General features: G+C 42.6%; 1 protein-coding gene across 2 annotated transcripts in view; it reads right to left on the reverse strand.

The window, feature by feature from the left end:
• Positions 1–16,463, reverse strand: part of MAPRE2 (microtubule associated protein RP/EB family member 2) — a 208,768-nt gene that overhangs the window by 8,949 nt on the left and 183,356 nt on the right. For both annotated transcript variants that reach the window (XM_075584515.1, XM_075584507.1), the window contains 4 exons: positions 14,806–14,951; positions 12,805–13,018; positions 4,960–5,093; positions 3,103–3,261 (listed from right to left, as the gene is read on the reverse strand). In XM_075584515.1, coding sequence (XP_075440630.1) covers positions 3,103–3,261; positions 4,960–5,093; positions 12,805–13,018; positions 14,806–14,951 — 653 coding nt within the window. The remainder of the gene's footprint in view (positions 1–3,102; positions 3,262–4,959; positions 5,094–12,804; positions 13,019–14,805; positions 14,952–16,463) is intronic.

The following is a 16,463-nucleotide window of genomic DNA, read 5'->3' on the forward strand; positions in this document are numbered from 1 at the left end:
GAGCTGGTGTATTGCGCAATAATAGAGGGGCACCAGGAACTTTTCTGTAGTTTTATTTCAAAGAACACCCATACTGTATATCAACTTCTTCCTTAGGGATGCTCAGGCAGCAGTCTCCAAAGAGGTACATACAGAACATTTACAAGCTCATATTGAACCCCCAAAATAACCACAACATACAGCTAAACCCCGTTATAACGCGCCTCGCTATACCGCAATTCGGTTATAACGCGGTTTTCCCGTGGCTCCCGTTTAAAAAAAAAAAAAAAAAAAATAATTTTTTTTTTTTGCACACTGCACACACTGCACACTCACTGCACACTCATTGCTCACACTGCACACACACTGCACACACACTGCTCATTGCACACACACTGCACACTGCACACACAGTGCTCATTGCTCACACTGCACACACTGACACACTGCACACACACTGCTCATTGCTCACACTGCACACACACTGCTCACACTGACACACACTGCACACTGCACACACACTGCCACACTGCTCATTGCTCACACTGCCACACTGCTCATTGCTCACACTGCACACACACTGCTCATTGCTCACACTGCACACACTGACACACTGCTCATTGCTCACACTGCACACACTGACACCCTGCTCATTGCTCACACTGCACACACAGCTCATTGCTCACACTGCACACACACTGCTCATTGCTCACACTGCACACACTGACACACTGGTCATTGCTCACACTACACACACTGCACACTGCACACACTTCTCACACTGACACACACTGCACATTGCTCACACTGCACACTGCACACACACTGCTCATTGCTCACACTGCACACACTGCTCATTGCTCACACTGCACACTCACTGCTCACACTGCCACACACTGCTCATTGCTCACACTGCTCACACTGACACACACTGCTCATTGCTCACACTGCACACACTGCACACACTCACTGCACACAGCCCTCACAATACACTCACATGTCAGCAGCCCACCCCCCCCTCACATGTCAGCAGCCTACCCCCCCCTCACATGTCAGCAGCCCACCCCCCCCTCACATGTCAGCAGCCCCCCCCTCACATGTCAGCAGCCCACCCCCCCCCTCACATGTCAGCAGCCCACCCCCCCCCCTCACATGTCAGCAGCCCACCCCCCCCCTCACATGTCAGTAGAACTCACATGTCAGCAGCCCAACCCCCCCCCCTCCCTCCCTCTTGCAGCAGCAGCAGCAGCAGCAGATCTGGCTGGGAGGACACAGACACACGTTGCCACGCACCGCAAAACCAGGAGGCTGGGAGGAAGAGGGAGGGGGGCTGAGAGGGAGGGGGGCTGGGAGGGAGAGGGAGGGGGGCAGGTCTCTGTTTTGGGGTCACCCCTGTGCCCTGGCTGGGAGTGAGGGGGGCAGGTCTCTATGGGGGATCCCCCCTCCCTGTGAGGGGCAGATGAGGCTGGACAGAGGCAGCCCCGTCCACTCCCAGAATGCTTTGCTTCTAGCAGCATCTGGCTCCGGTCCCAGCTTTCCTCCTGGGGGGTCCGTCTCCATTTTGCAGCCTCTGCAGCGTTGTACTTGTGACCGTGAGTACAACGTGCGGCTGACATGTAACCCACCCTCCTGCACCCAGAGAGGGGCACTGCCCTGCGGGGGCATACCTCGGGGGTGGGGGGGGAGTTGAGAGGGAGGGAGGGGGCTGAGAGGGAGAGGGAGGAGGGATGAATCGCCGCCATTTTTTTAAAACTTTTTTTTTATTTAATTAACTCCCTCCCTCCCGATCAGGCGCGCGGCGGCCATTTTTAAAAAAAAAATTAGCGCGACCCCGTTACTAACGCGGTGGTCTCGGGGTGGACCCCGAGGACCGCGTTATAACGGGGTTTAGCTGTATATATAAGCATATAAGTGTCACAGAGGAGTGCTACTGAGCATGGCAATATATATTTAAAACCAGAGACAGAACATGAAACACAGACAGAGCTCAGTGCACATCCAATGAAATGAGCTTTGCACAGGGTATTAAGAATTTATATTAGTGTTAGGGTCCCTTGAGATGTGGTCTGCCGTGTAGTGGCTCAGGGGCTTACAACACTTTGACCAAAATGTTAAACTAAAAGACCATTTATTCAAAAGATATCTATACATATATATCTACGCACTGTACCGTGTATAAGTTTCATTGGATGTGCACCGAGCTCTGTCTGTGTTTCATGTTCTGTCTCTGGTTTTAAATCCAAAGAGGTACAGTCTTCAACTTAGTGTTGCATGGAAGCACTCTCTTTCTTGAGTAATAGCAATGCCTTTCTCACTGGAATCCTTAGGCTGGGTACACTCCATATAAGATCTTTCACTCTATCACCCTGACACAACCAAGGAATATCTAACCCCCTGGTAATTTTAAGGTGATACTCCAAGCCCTTGCTTACAGAACCTTCTTAGGCATGCCTGTCCATTCCCTCTTGTAGGTGGAACATGCTGAGAGCCATATAGAGGGGCCTTATCTTTAGGAGGGCACTTCCCTAGCTGGAAAACAACAAAGTGATACTAAAACATGGAGTTGCAGATTAACATGACTTACATTCTATTTACAGGCGAGATCCCCATCACACGAGTCCACTAAGATCTTAAGATGGAAACCCAAGTCCCTTATATTTATAAATGTTTCCCATACCCCTGTATCTGGGCAGAATAAGGGAAGGGCTTAGCCTAGCTGAGTCACCCGCAATAGGGTGAATCTTGTAGCATATTCCTGAAACCAGGGAGTGGCTAAAGACCCTTATGAATAAGGTTACAAACCGCTGAGCATCACCAACACCCATCAAGGAGAGAGAGGAGTGCAAGGGAGAAACACTTTTTGTTTTCCCAGCTAAGAACTCTGAAGGGCTGTGAATTATTCACAGAAAACCTTAGACTGATACATGAACAATCTCTGCTCTGTCTCGCAGCAAATGTGCACTGCGAAAATGGACCAAACCCAGAGACACATGATAACTTCCAAAACCAAAAAGTGCAGGCCAGAGCTTTCATCCCCCTCTAACCCAGCACTGGTTTTATAAATTCCAATAGGACTAGCTGTTGCTCCAAAAAGTGAAGTTCACTTGCAAAAAAACTAGTTACCTGTTCTTCTGCAGCATACAGAACTTCCATTAGCCGCTGGACAAGGTCATCCCCTTCTTGCCCATGTTCTTGGCAGAGCAATTCAATTTCCCTTAGCTTTCCAAAGTAGAAATCCCTTTCCTTCTCCACTCCTTCAAGGGCAACTTTTAACGAATGTACCTAAGAGTACAAAGCACAATGCAAAGCGTTGGCTGTGAAATACTTTAACTAGAATTGATTGTAAGCAGAATTGTACAACTTTAGTGCATGTAATATTTACCACTCTATTTAATTGACTTTTGCAAACACATTATTTGTCCGACTGTTTAACTGATTATGGACCAATTGTCATTTAAATATTAGCCTGAACGCCTGACACAGGGGTGCGCAAACTTCCTGAGCTGCGCCCCCCTGCCCGGCAGCCGCAGCGTTCGCGACCGCCACTCTCAAAGGACTCGGCGTGAAATGATGTAGCGGGTAATGTGATGTCACGTGAACCTGTGGCGTCATTTGACGTGCATTGCCATAGCGACGCATCACATGACCCCGTGGCGTCATTTGCCATGGCAACACGACGCCGAAGACCCAGCAGAGAGCAGGTAAGGGGGTTACAGAGGCCTGATGCCTCCCCCGGCATTTAATGTAAATGCCGTGGGGAAGGGCGCTGAGCCTCTGAAACCGCCGCGCTCCCCGATGAAAATCACGGGGGCGCGCCCCCCGCTGGCCTAACAGATGAAAGCACAATAACAAATATGGGCAATGTGAATTATATTATTTTCTTTTATTAACCTGGTGCTATTTTTAGGCTCAGTTTTACACACGTTTTGCAACACATACATTTTCTGTAAGTGCAATCCCTCTAACTAAAAAATAAAAAACATGTTTATGTTACGCAAAGGGCTTTATAAGTCTATATTTGAAACAGGAGCAAATATAAAATGATAAAACAGGCATTAACGAGCAAATCCATGTTTTTCACACATGTTGGTGTGGATATGCAAAATAGAATGACCAACACAATTAGATCCTTGCAGATCCTTACGTTAAAGTCAATATTTCAAGTTCATCATTAAAAGGGTGCTTTGGGTGCTAGAAATCTTCCTGCACAATTCATATGCAAACAGATGCCTGAGGAAGCAATATCAATGTTCTTTAATACAATGCCACACATACGACTACAGCAGGGTGCCACTTTTAGCAGAACACTGAGGCTGTTTTCTGCATTGTGCCAGGTCATGGTCCTTACTACTAGAGATGGCGACACGGTCAAAATCCCCTTTGTGCAATTTCCTGCGCTTTCCATTCAAAATCCGTTCCGCGTTGTAAAAATCAGTGGACAGGCTCCAGGTTAAATCCGTGCAGATACATCCAAAACGGCCATTGGATACAATCCGCGGGTGAATTTTATCAATCCAATTCGCGAATTCTGCAATCGGCTGGCGAATTAGTAAAATCCACCAGTGGATTGTGGAAATCCGCGGATTGGGTTGAAAAAAGAAAAAAACTAGGGGGAAAAAAAAACCGGAATACACGAATCATACTTTTGAGACTGATTCGCGGAACTCCATGGACCAAAGGTACCGCCCGATCAGAGGCAGATCCAAATCTGCAAATAGAATCCGCCCATCTCTACTTAATAGGAAAATGAGTGCTTCCATGTCATTTTGACTCCAATGTATATACTGTATAAAGTGGAACGCGTTTAAGTAACTAAAACATTTTTTATCCACATGTTCCGATTTCAGCTCTTGTGTCTGAGACATGGTTGCAAAGCATCTTGTTAGCCTAACTGCATAAGTTCTCTCCCCACAATCTCAACAGATTTAGAACAAAAAAAGTGGACAGTCTCTTTCTTGAGCACAAATGCAACTAGAATACCTGTTCACTAAGATGTGTAACCTGTGTTTCTAAGTCTTTGTCACATTTTAGTGCCGGGCTGGGTGCTTTTTTTGCAGATGATGGACGAGATGATGTGGACCCTGGTTTCCCAACTGGACTTGACCTTGCACCCCCTAAAAGAAGAGGAACAAAATGTGTGTTCAGTAACAGCAATTCACATACACAATAAAATAATGCATATATAATTATGTGTGTAAAGATCTTTTTCAAGATACTGAAAGGAGCATTCCTATCCAAAGCTACTTGTATTTTCATATAACCCAGATATTTCTTTCATGCTGAAAACATACATAAAGGTAACTCTATGAGCAGGAGTTGTGTGACAAGAGTGTTAGAGAAAGGAAATAATTGGTTTGATGACTTCTGATTATTGGTTATGACAGGGATGCTCAACTACAGTCCACAAGAACCCCCAACAGGTTAGGTTTCAAGTCAGCACAGGTGTCTCAATCGGAGGCTCAGTCAAAGACTGAGCCTCTGATTGAGCCTCCTGTGCTGAAGCTGGGACTGATTGAGCCACCTGAACCTGACCAGTTGAGGGGGTCTTGAGGACTGGAGTTGAGCACCTCATTCATGGTGATGGAATTCCCATTTCAAACAGGATACCACTCATTTAATTTCACGTCGAACAAAGAAATAGCTCCGCCAGCTACATCCCCTCCTTGTGGTTCATGCCACAGCAAGTAATTGTAACAGAAACTTAAAGTACATTTTTGAGGCTTTTCCTCTAGCTTTCAGAGTTTCCAGCCCAGACTGAGAACAGACGCTTTCTGCCTGGTACAGTATGCGTGTATGTTTGAGGGAGGAGAGTTTGTGGCTTACAGAAGAATGTGGCCTTAGAGGAAAGCTCATCTCCATTGTGAACATCAGCATAGACTTCTGAGGTCAAGATAGTCATCAGCTTACATTCCATGTGCTGAAAATGTTCTGAATATTATTTTTAACTCTAAGGGCTCTCAGACAATTTGCAGATATTTTGAATCGTATAATATTACTATATACAGTCCGAGTAGTGAACACTAAGCTCTGCATAACACAACAGTGCAGGTATAATACACTCCTGCCCAGAAAAGCTTGCACTCTAAATGTAGTTTGACACACATGGAAATACAGCGACTTTGGAAATGACCCCGGAGTAACGGCGGGTCTCGCACTTTGGATGGAAGGCCATTAACAAGGTTACTCTACGCACTGCAAACATGGTTTAATAGGTTGGTACGGACATGTGCCTTGATCGACTGAAGTTCTATAAATAAAACAAATGTATCAACCTAGTCACTAAAATCACGGTGACCGCGGAAAAGCAGCAGAGAAAAGCCAATCTGCTTAGGTACAGTATATAAAGGCCATGATAGACATAAGCAAAATAAGACTAGCCAACCTAGAATACTGTAGGTGGTAAAAACACATGCTATTAAGATTGTAGAACATAAATATATTAATCCCCTTGGAAGCCCAAATGGCCAGCTAGTCACAGCCAACCCATGACTAAAAGGCGGCTTGGTCTACTAATATTTGCACATATGGATTTGAGGGGTTTTGTGCTGTATTGTATGGTGTTTATATTACATGTTAACCCCTCTGGTAACTGGCATTTCTTTGCAAAGCATTGGTAACCTCAGACAGAGGTTAAAAACGTTTCTGCCATACGGTTTTGTAAGGAATGCTATTGCATAATCCTGAGGAAGAAAGTGTGAGCTCTGCCCCCTCCCCATACAATTGCATTTATAGTGCTGATTAATGCAAAATTATCGCTTATGCACTAGTGTTATTTAAGGCACTGTTAATACATTTGTATGGAAGCAGATAAGCTGCATATCAGAACCCATTTATGAATATGCAATTTTTAGTGAATATGGCTGCAATTGCAAATAATATCTCTCCGATCCTATCTTGTAATGACGCCAAATGTTAAACGCAGCTATATCGACCATTAGGGAACCTGAAGTTGTTAACCTGGTTAGAGACCCACTTCCAGCTCTTTGTTATCTTTGGTTAGTCACTTTTGCGCCCAACACATACGAAACCAAAATTAGATTGCAAGCTCTTCGGCAGAGCGTTGTTTTCCTGTAAATTTGTATGTACAAATATGCAGATAGTAAATATATATCACTACTTTATCAGAAAGGGAATTAAAAAAAGGAAATATAAACAAGACCAACAAAGAGGCCAAAGCAATATTATAAAATACACTTTCCTTACATTCCTATTGGGCAAAGGTCATAACACATGTATGGTAAGTGTACAGCACTGTTGTCACGAGCTTGATAGAGAGGGTTAACTTTTCTAGAACTAGTAACTATCATTATATTATAAACAGATTTCAGATGGCATATTTGTCGCATGAAAGCACACGGATCCAAACACGAAGTTCACTCTGCCAATCTTATTTTTCCCTTTCATGTCGGAGGTGCTTATTTTTAGCAATCCCTTAATCTAGTGGCATTTTCCAGACACTGTGAGTCATCGTATTCTCACAGAGTACCTAAGGGGAGGGAGAAGCCCATCACGCCGTCTTCACAAATTCACTTTCTGTACATGTAGGTAAAAGATGTGATGTACATGTTCAAATAATTTCTGCGACCTTTATCATATAACATGAGTGTGTATCAACCTAGAGGGGCCTGACAATGAATCATATAAATCAGCCAAAATCATTTTCCCTTAGGGAAAGTCATGTTAGTTGCAAAAGAAATAAGAGATGAAAACTTGAATGTTATGTTTTTTTTACCCTAGATAACCTAAATGTGTCATTGTTGATGAACAAATGAGAACTATAATTTCTCTGTAGCAGGGACAGCCGTGCCCGATTGTCTGAACCCTATACATGTAACTGATTAGGAAGTGGACCTCTGCAGGAAATAATGGAATAGACATTTTGTGTAGGTCCTGGCTACGTTGAGTTGGTGCTAAAGTGTCAGATTATACAGGACAGTTTTGTGGGTCATCCAGGTTTCTAAGTGGTGTTCGAAAAACAGAAGGTCATTTATACATCCTTGCTTTCCAGAAGAGCAGTGAAGAAGAGAAATAGTAATCAGCTGCTACCATGCACATCACCACCCATCACTGGAAGACAGAAATCAAATGACCATAGACTTAACCAACCACCCAGCTTGTTGTATGACCTATGCCGCATTAGCAAACATCACCTATTCAGTGCCGGAGGTGCTGCTCCAGAATTGGAAGAAATTAGTGCCGTGCTTCAGAAAGAATACATTTCTTGTTCTAAATGTACTTTGTCTACCTGCTTCCAGGGGAATAAAGCAACAAGTGATACAGATAGAGCTTGCAAAAGAAAAAGGAAGCCATCCCTTTCAGGAAGCAATTATTTCTACACTCACAACACATTTTTTAATCCTGAATTCTGTCCCTTCTATATTCAAGAAGTACATACATATAAAATATGTTATGTCAGCTCGATACATTGTCAGTCTGGACCATTTATGTTGAACTCCATTTTTCATCCACTCTCCTATTTTAACCCTTCTCTCGCTAAGGCCACACAACACTATTTTTCCTCACTAATCAACACTCACAAATCCAATCCACCCAGTCTTTTCTCTGTATTGACCTACTCCCACTTCCCATCTCCTCAAGCCCTTGCCAACTACTTTAAAGGCAAGGTGAATTCTATCCACAAGGAGACTCCTTCTGTTCCTTCCCCCTCCTCTCTGCTTCTACATAAATCTCCTTCTTCCACTTTTGACTCCTTTTCTCCTGTTACAGAGTTGGAAGTTTCTAGACTGATTTTCTCTTGTCCCTCTACCACACACTCTCTCGATCCTATCCCCTCACACATTATCAGAACTCTTACTCCTGTCTTAGGCCCCATATCTACAATTCCTCCCTGTCCTCTGGCACTTTCTCCTCCTCCTTTAAGCATGTGGTGGTCCCACCTATTCTCAAAACCCTCCACCTGCCTTTTGTCTCCAAACTGCTAGAATGTCTCATGTTCTCCCGTATGATCAACTCTTACTTCCCATGCCCTCCTAGACCTGTTACAATCTGGGTTTCGTACGGCTCGCTTTACAGAGACTGTGCTCACTAAAGTAGTCAATGATCTATATGAAGCCAAATCGCATGGTAATTTTTCCCTACTAATTCTGCTAGATCTCTCTGCTGACTTTGACATCGGCTATCACTCTCTTCTTCTTATTAATTCTAAACCCCCTTGGTACCCGCAACAAAACTCTATTCTGGTTCTCATCATACAGTATGTCTCCCATCGCACATTTTCAGTCTCTGTTGCAAACATGTCTTCGTCTTCTGTTGATCTGTCTTGTTGGTGTATCTCACGGCTCTGTCCTGGGACCTCTCCTTTTCTCCCTCTACACACTATCACTTGGTGACCTCATCAACTCTTTTGGTCTTAGATATCTCTGTGCAGATGATATGCAGATTTATCTATCCATCCCTATCCTCACACTTGCAATCCAGTCCCAGGTCGCCAATTGCCTCCTGGCTATATCCTCGTGGACGGCACACCACCGCATTAATCTTAATATGGCTAAAACTGAGCGCCTCATATTTCACCCTAAACCTGGCCCAATCCCCCCTTTTCCATCTCCGTAAATGGTTCTACCATCTATCCGGTCGCCAAAGCACATTGCCAAGGAGTGACATTTGACTCTTCTTTCCTTCTCCATTCACGGCATGGCTAAAACGTGTTGCTTCTTCCTCCGTTCCATTGCTTAGGTCCACTCTTTCCCCTGTGACGCTACTGCTAAAACGCTAATGCATGCCCTTATCCTCTACCATCGGGATTATTGTAACATACTGCCAACAGGCCTCCCTGTCCCTGTCTCACAACTTTCTCCTTTGCCATCTATCCAAACTTTTGCCGCTAGAATAATTTCACTTTGTGAAAAGTCTCTGCTCATCTCCTCTGTAAATCCCTCTACTGACTTCCCATCAAGTTTCAGGTCACCCACAAAGTTTCCTGCTTACCTCCACTCAACTGCTCCTCCACACATACTGTATCAGCTCTGATCTTTCGCTATGCTTGTCTCTGTGTTCTACCCAAAACTGTCTCCTTTCCACCCCTTCTGCTCTCTCTCCCCTTAAACCTTTTTCGCCTCACTGCCCTTTTTACATGTGGATCTCCCTCACTCTGTTTACGCCAAGCATCCTCTCTCCCCACCTTTAAGACAAACCTTATAACGCCCATTTATCCTATGACTGTGACCAATTATATTTTTTTAAATGATAATGTATATATACACAACCTGTGAGTCAATCCAGTTTCAGACTTGCGTCTAGTGACAATGTTTGTCATCGGCTGTAGAATACTCCCCTAATCATCCAAATATTTACTATAACTCCCTCTACAAAACCAGCTGTGCCTCTCCAACTTGTTTCACCAAACCTGCCCCTCTGTTCCTTTTAAATGACCTTAGTCATACATTTGTAAATAATCAGTCAGAAGAAACACTGTCAGCAGTGAATACTGGGAATAAATCGCACATCAGGAAGTGGAATTATAAATCATATCTCATAGAATGAGACAAAGCAACATACAGGTGCGCCGACGAGTATTCTAAAACTTGCCTTGAAAAATCTGGGGCTATCGCCAACAAGATCCAGGTACATGCTGCAACTTTCAGTGACATTTCTGCAGAGACTAATGGCCCATCAGATTAACACCGCAGGGGTCCCTGGCAGTCTCATTCAGTTTGATTGGGACTGCCAGGGACCCCCGCTGTTAATCCGATGGGCCATTAGTCTGTCTGCAGAAATGTCACTGAAATGTTGCAGCATGTACCCAGCATGTACCTGGGTCTTGTTGGTGATTGCCCCAGATTTGTTTTAGAATACTCGTCGGCACTACAGTATCTATTCTATCTTGGGCCGGATCCACAAAAGGGCCCTACTCCCATTCATATGAACGGGAGACGACGCGTGCTAAAGCTAAAGCTTGACACCATTTTGTTCATCTGGGCCTTATTGGTAAACAGCCAAGTATAAAGTTACCAAAAAACAAGGAATAGTTTTATCTGTTCAATGTGAGGTCCATCCAGCAAACAAAAGGGTTAAAATGGGTATGGAAATAGTATAGGTGTTTAAACCCATTCACTGCTAGAGTGACCAACAGTGAATTGCATAGCTGGCCCCTTTGGTTGTCAAGAATTAACAATACTATTTGTTTATAATGCACACGACTATAATTCATTAAACTGACCAGTAGGTGTCTCTGTTACCTATATTACTGTATGCCATTACTTCATGCCTGCTTTCACCATGCACGGATTAGAAGGCTTCTGGGAAGACACTCACTTTACACCAAAATGACTGAAAACCCTTTTTTCCCTTTGTATAGATCTCATTGGTTGACAGCAAAGACCATTGGGAGTGCTGTTCAGATTGATCCCACGTTGCTCAACCAGCCTTGAGATGACGCAATAAGACGAATACACAACATTATTAGCAAGCTTTATGAAAAATGTAATTTAGTGTTAAAAAAAGGCTGATTTAATTGGGAATAATACATAAGAGAACTTTTGCCAAACAAGTATTTCTAGTGGATAAAAAAAAAAAAAAGACATTTCCAGCAAGTAAATGGCTGTGAAAAATAATCTATGAACTCATCGATAAAATACTTTGACAGCAAAATTATTTGACCAACAAATCCTGAAAGCTAGTGGCCAATACATAACCAGCATAGAAAGTGAATTGCCCCACCCTTTTCCCTGGGTATGGTCAGCAATCCTTCAAGTATAAAAATGTATTCACGGTTGTCTAACAGGCACTTAAATATCTGGACACGCTCCAATTCACATAAGTGACTGTGCTACACGGACTTATATTTAAACACAGAAGAAGGGCATGCAAGCGCTTTGTTTTTTTTTCTTCTTCTCCACCTCAAAATAAAAAACCCTACTCTATCAAATATATATATATATATATATATATATATATATATATATATATATATATATATATATATATATATTAGATCTCAAAAACTAATTTTGCACAAAATGTGACACTTTTGAGTCAACACCTCACTTGAGATTCTGTTGTGAGCTGTGACCTCAGACTAAAAGAATGACGGTGGGGAGCACGATTAACGTTCCATTACAGTGCCCTAATGCCTAATTTGTCACAAGAAACCCAAGTAGACGTTTTTAGACGTTTGCTTTTTCCCCCGGACCATCTCATGTTTGACATGCTGGGAAAGCTAACTGAACCCAGAATTAGCAGTTTATTTTGGCAGTGGGACAGGGCTGGAGCTTGAGTTTTGGAAGATGTACTATAAGCAGGGATAATTTTTTTTTCAGGTCTGTCACCAAGCTGTCAGATTTAAACAGCAAAAAAGTACTTTGCTCTGGTAAAATGATGGAAAAACATGTAATCTTTTGTGGCTAGTAGAGAGCATAAATCCCTTGACGTAGCCACTACATCATGGGCCCCTTAGAGTGGGTGGGGCACCCAAAGGATTCAAGGGGAATACACTTCTTTAGACCCAATTACTAAAAAGCATACTGTATCCTACCTTTGACAGCAGATCCCCAAAAACAAAACAAACAACAAAAAAACCCTGCATGTTTTATACAACAGCGACAGTGCTCAGAACCACCAAGTATCATAACACAGGAATGGAAGAAAAAGAAAGAAAAAAAAAGAGAGAGTGAAAATATAATGGTCCTTGATGGATTTTTCTTATCCAAACTATATTTTCTTAGATATAGAAAAGAAGGAAATCCAAACATATTAAAGCCTCTCCTTTGACCAAGAACGGCACACACAGATTACTCCATGAAGATGTTTGTGTAGTGACCGACTGCTGGAGCGAAAGTTCTCAATAGCTTTTGAATCGCACCGTACCTGCTGTGGGGGAATTGGCATGATGAGACTTTTTCGGTAGGTTGAAGATTTGTTCACCAGGGTCTGGTGGTGGAAGAGCATCCTGTCCTTGCCGGGCTTCCATGGGGTTGTACTCTTTGCCATCGTAGTTGGCATCAAAGAACTTTTTGAACCACTGAATAAAATCCAAGTTATCTTGGAAGCGCCCCTTCACCAGTTTTTCCACTGGAATAACCTAAAGTGTAAAGAAAGTCATATAAGCGACTCATTATAAAATGAATAATGCTAAAATAGTTTTGGCCTTGCATTACCCCCCTAAAAAGATTAATTTTTCCTCTTCAGTTACCAAAATTGGTAACATTATATGGACATCAATCAATGAGGAATGCATTTTACCAAAACCCAACCAAATGATGCTATATAATAAATGATCACACTGACACATCCATGGCACGCCCATCATTTTTCAAGTTCAAGAACATTATTGTGGCCAGTAAGGTTAAAAGTTACAAAAACACATACCATTATTACACACTCACTATACAGTACATGTTTATGTTATACGTAGTGAATGTGATCGCTCACAGCTGATGAACAAGTAGCTAAATCTGGGCACAAACAAAGCATAACGTGACATATAAAGTGCTGAGAGACGCATAGCAAGCATCTCTCGGAGAATATAATTACTTTGTAGCAAAGAAACATTGCAAAACCAAATAAACACGTTGTCATTCAGTTGCAGAATGCAATTAATTCCAGATCTTTCCAGTAGGAACATGGTTAATATGTCTAGCATTCTTTGAAGTAGCAATTCCAATTGTACTTAAGAGTTGCACAGAGTATCATTATAGATATGCTATCTGCTACTTCTACATAAAGCAGCAAATCACGCTCAGAATTGAAATTGATTTATGAATACTATTTGAACCAGAATTACGTCCTCCCCAGAGCTGAACGGAGTTCTTTTCACCTACGAGGACCCTTGGTTCATAAGATACTTACTGTTTTAGGCTCCAGTTTATGTCTTGGTTCTTAAAAATGACTTCCGCAGTCATCCAGTAGGAAACCACATTGTTATCAGTTGTGGCTTCTTATAGGCCTGTGGTTAGTTTCCCAGGATAAGAAAACACCAGCAGCTAAACCTCTAAGTGTCTAGGGAACCAGGGGGTCTTGTAATTTTAAATTGCACGGTCCAGCTCTTGAGTATCCCCCCCGGTTCTAATCTTCTTAAAATAAAAATAGAAAACAAGAAGCCGGCATTGCTGCTTTAGAGAAAATATTGTGTACAGTAACTCTAAGAAGCCGAAACTTTGAGGCATGCATTTGTCCTTTAATCCACAGTAATAGCCAACAGTACAGTCTGTCATACATTGGCATTTCTCTATGACTGTTCAATGAAGGCTATGGCGCGCTATGGATGGAAGGCTATGGCGCGCTATGGATGGAAGACTATGGCGCGCTATGGATGGAAGGCTATGGCGCGCTATGGATGGAAGGCTATGGCGCACTTTGGATGGTAGTGGGGGTCAGAAATTGTAATCACTAGAAACACACAGCAATGTAGTTTGGTTTCAATCTCTCATTTGCAAAAGGCTTTCTAGAAGAAGGTAATAGATAACAGGGAGGAACTTGTCCCACAGATTTCTGTTCTCTACTCTCCCCAGAAACCCCCAGAGCTGCTACTAGACAAGAGGCGAGATACTGAGCATGATGGATCAGCCTCTGTTAGAGTAAAGATACTGTGCGTGATGGGTCATTCGATGTAACTCACTATTTGCAATTTCTCTGCTCTTAAGCAGAAGTGGAGAGTTCTACTCTTTACATCATGTTCATTGCTAGGAAAGGACTGCACGGATGCTTTAGATTTATTCCCAGCAGGATCTGAAGAGGTGGTGTAGGTCATATTTTGTCCCTCTGCCCTGTACTATAGTCAGTCGATGGTTAAAAAGCAGTGCTCCCAAAAACTGGGCAGACAGTAACATGAAGAGCACCAACATGTATTTATTTTTAGCCACGTCATACCTTATCAACATTCATTCTCTTAAATGAAGCTTGCAGCAGTTTAAAATTGTGAATGTATTCATGCTCCAGTTTTGCTTGAAACTTGACTTTCTTCAGGCTAATGCAGCCCGGGAACAACATATCCATAAACTGGCAGTACGCAGCACCTGGAAAAAGAAATAAGTAGCATTACTTACTGTGTATAAAGCAGAATGGAACACAAATTGGCCGTCATATCCCGATGATTAGACATGCAATCTATTGAACAAGTATTTTTTTCAGATAAACCAGGGAAACCAAGATATTCTATTCTATTCATTTATTGCAAATCTTTCCTCAGATAGCATGTACAGTATATGTGCTTGATCAGAAGGCGACAGAAGAATTATTTCCTGTTAAAAGAACAATTGTTATTTTCCTTCCAAAAAACCTAAGAAAACATGTACACCATAAAAGCATAAAAAAGGTGCAGGCTTTGACTTCATCAAATGGTTTACAAACGCCTTTGCTATCAACATACAGATGTAGCCAATCTTACTGTTACCGATGCCGCAACTGAAACTCCCCCCCCCCCAAAAAAAATGTGGTGCTTGGGAAGGTGGCTGCCATTAATCTTCACGGGACGCATCAGGGATTGCGGAGCCGGGAACTGTAACACCGACAACAATCAGTAGCTGGACAGAATACAACCTTTTGTAAAGAATGTAACAGTCTAATTGGTTTCCGTAAGCACATCGAACCATGTTCCTTGCAAATGTTTCGCTGCTTTCATGTTTTTGGGGCAAGTGTTTTCTTTATGAGTAGCTCAGCCCACCCTGTCCTTATCAGAGAGCCAATAAAGATAAGGGGAGGAGGGTGCTTTGGCTGCACAGGCACTTACAGAACACACTGTGACCGCTCACAATAGGAGCAGTCAAAGGAAATCAATCCCCTCCTATGTCTCTGCTCACCATGTACACAACGAAATGTAAAGAATTATATACAATACTAATATGTGTCAGATTTTGGTTAAAAAAAAAAAAAGGCACTGATCACCCAGATGTAACCACTTAAAACAGGTCAGTGCATTATTACACTTTGGTCCATAGAGGCATTTGCCCTTTAAGAGCCCTCTGTGACATAATTTAACTCAATAGCTATAGAATTATAGTCTCTGTGCTTTCTAGCTGACATCTTTAACAACTTTTACACAGATACGTGTTGTATGTGGAGAGTATCTTTAGGGGAGTTTGCAACTTTATGAAACAGACTTTTACGGCAGCAATTATCCACTGACCTCCCAGATGTATTTTTGTAAAAAAATGAAAACACTAAAGCAGGCTATATTTAGTAATAGGAGTTATATGAAGACTTCTCTGACTTAATATGCCCTGATTTCTAACAGGCCAACAAAAGCCACTCAAAATATATTATTTGATGTGACCTTGCAATTGCCTTTCATAACACAGTAGGATAGGTAAAAACAAGCTTTGACATATTATACACCTAAACTAAACAGGACTAGAATATGTAATGAGGGGCTTGTACAAGATGTACCTACAGGCAGTCTTCGTTTTACAACGAATGGCTTATCCAACGCTATGCAATGCATACCTATGTTCATTTTTACAACGCCAAAACGGTTTATCCAACGCTCTTACGACGCTTTGCAACGTTGTTTATGTGTATGCACATAAATA

This window comes from Ascaphus truei, chromosome 2 (assembly GCF_040206685.1).
Source record: "Ascaphus truei isolate aAscTru1 chromosome 2, aAscTru1.hap1, whole genome shotgun sequence".
Classification (NCBI taxonomy): Eukaryota; Metazoa; Chordata; class Amphibia; order Anura; family Ascaphidae; genus Ascaphus; species Ascaphus truei.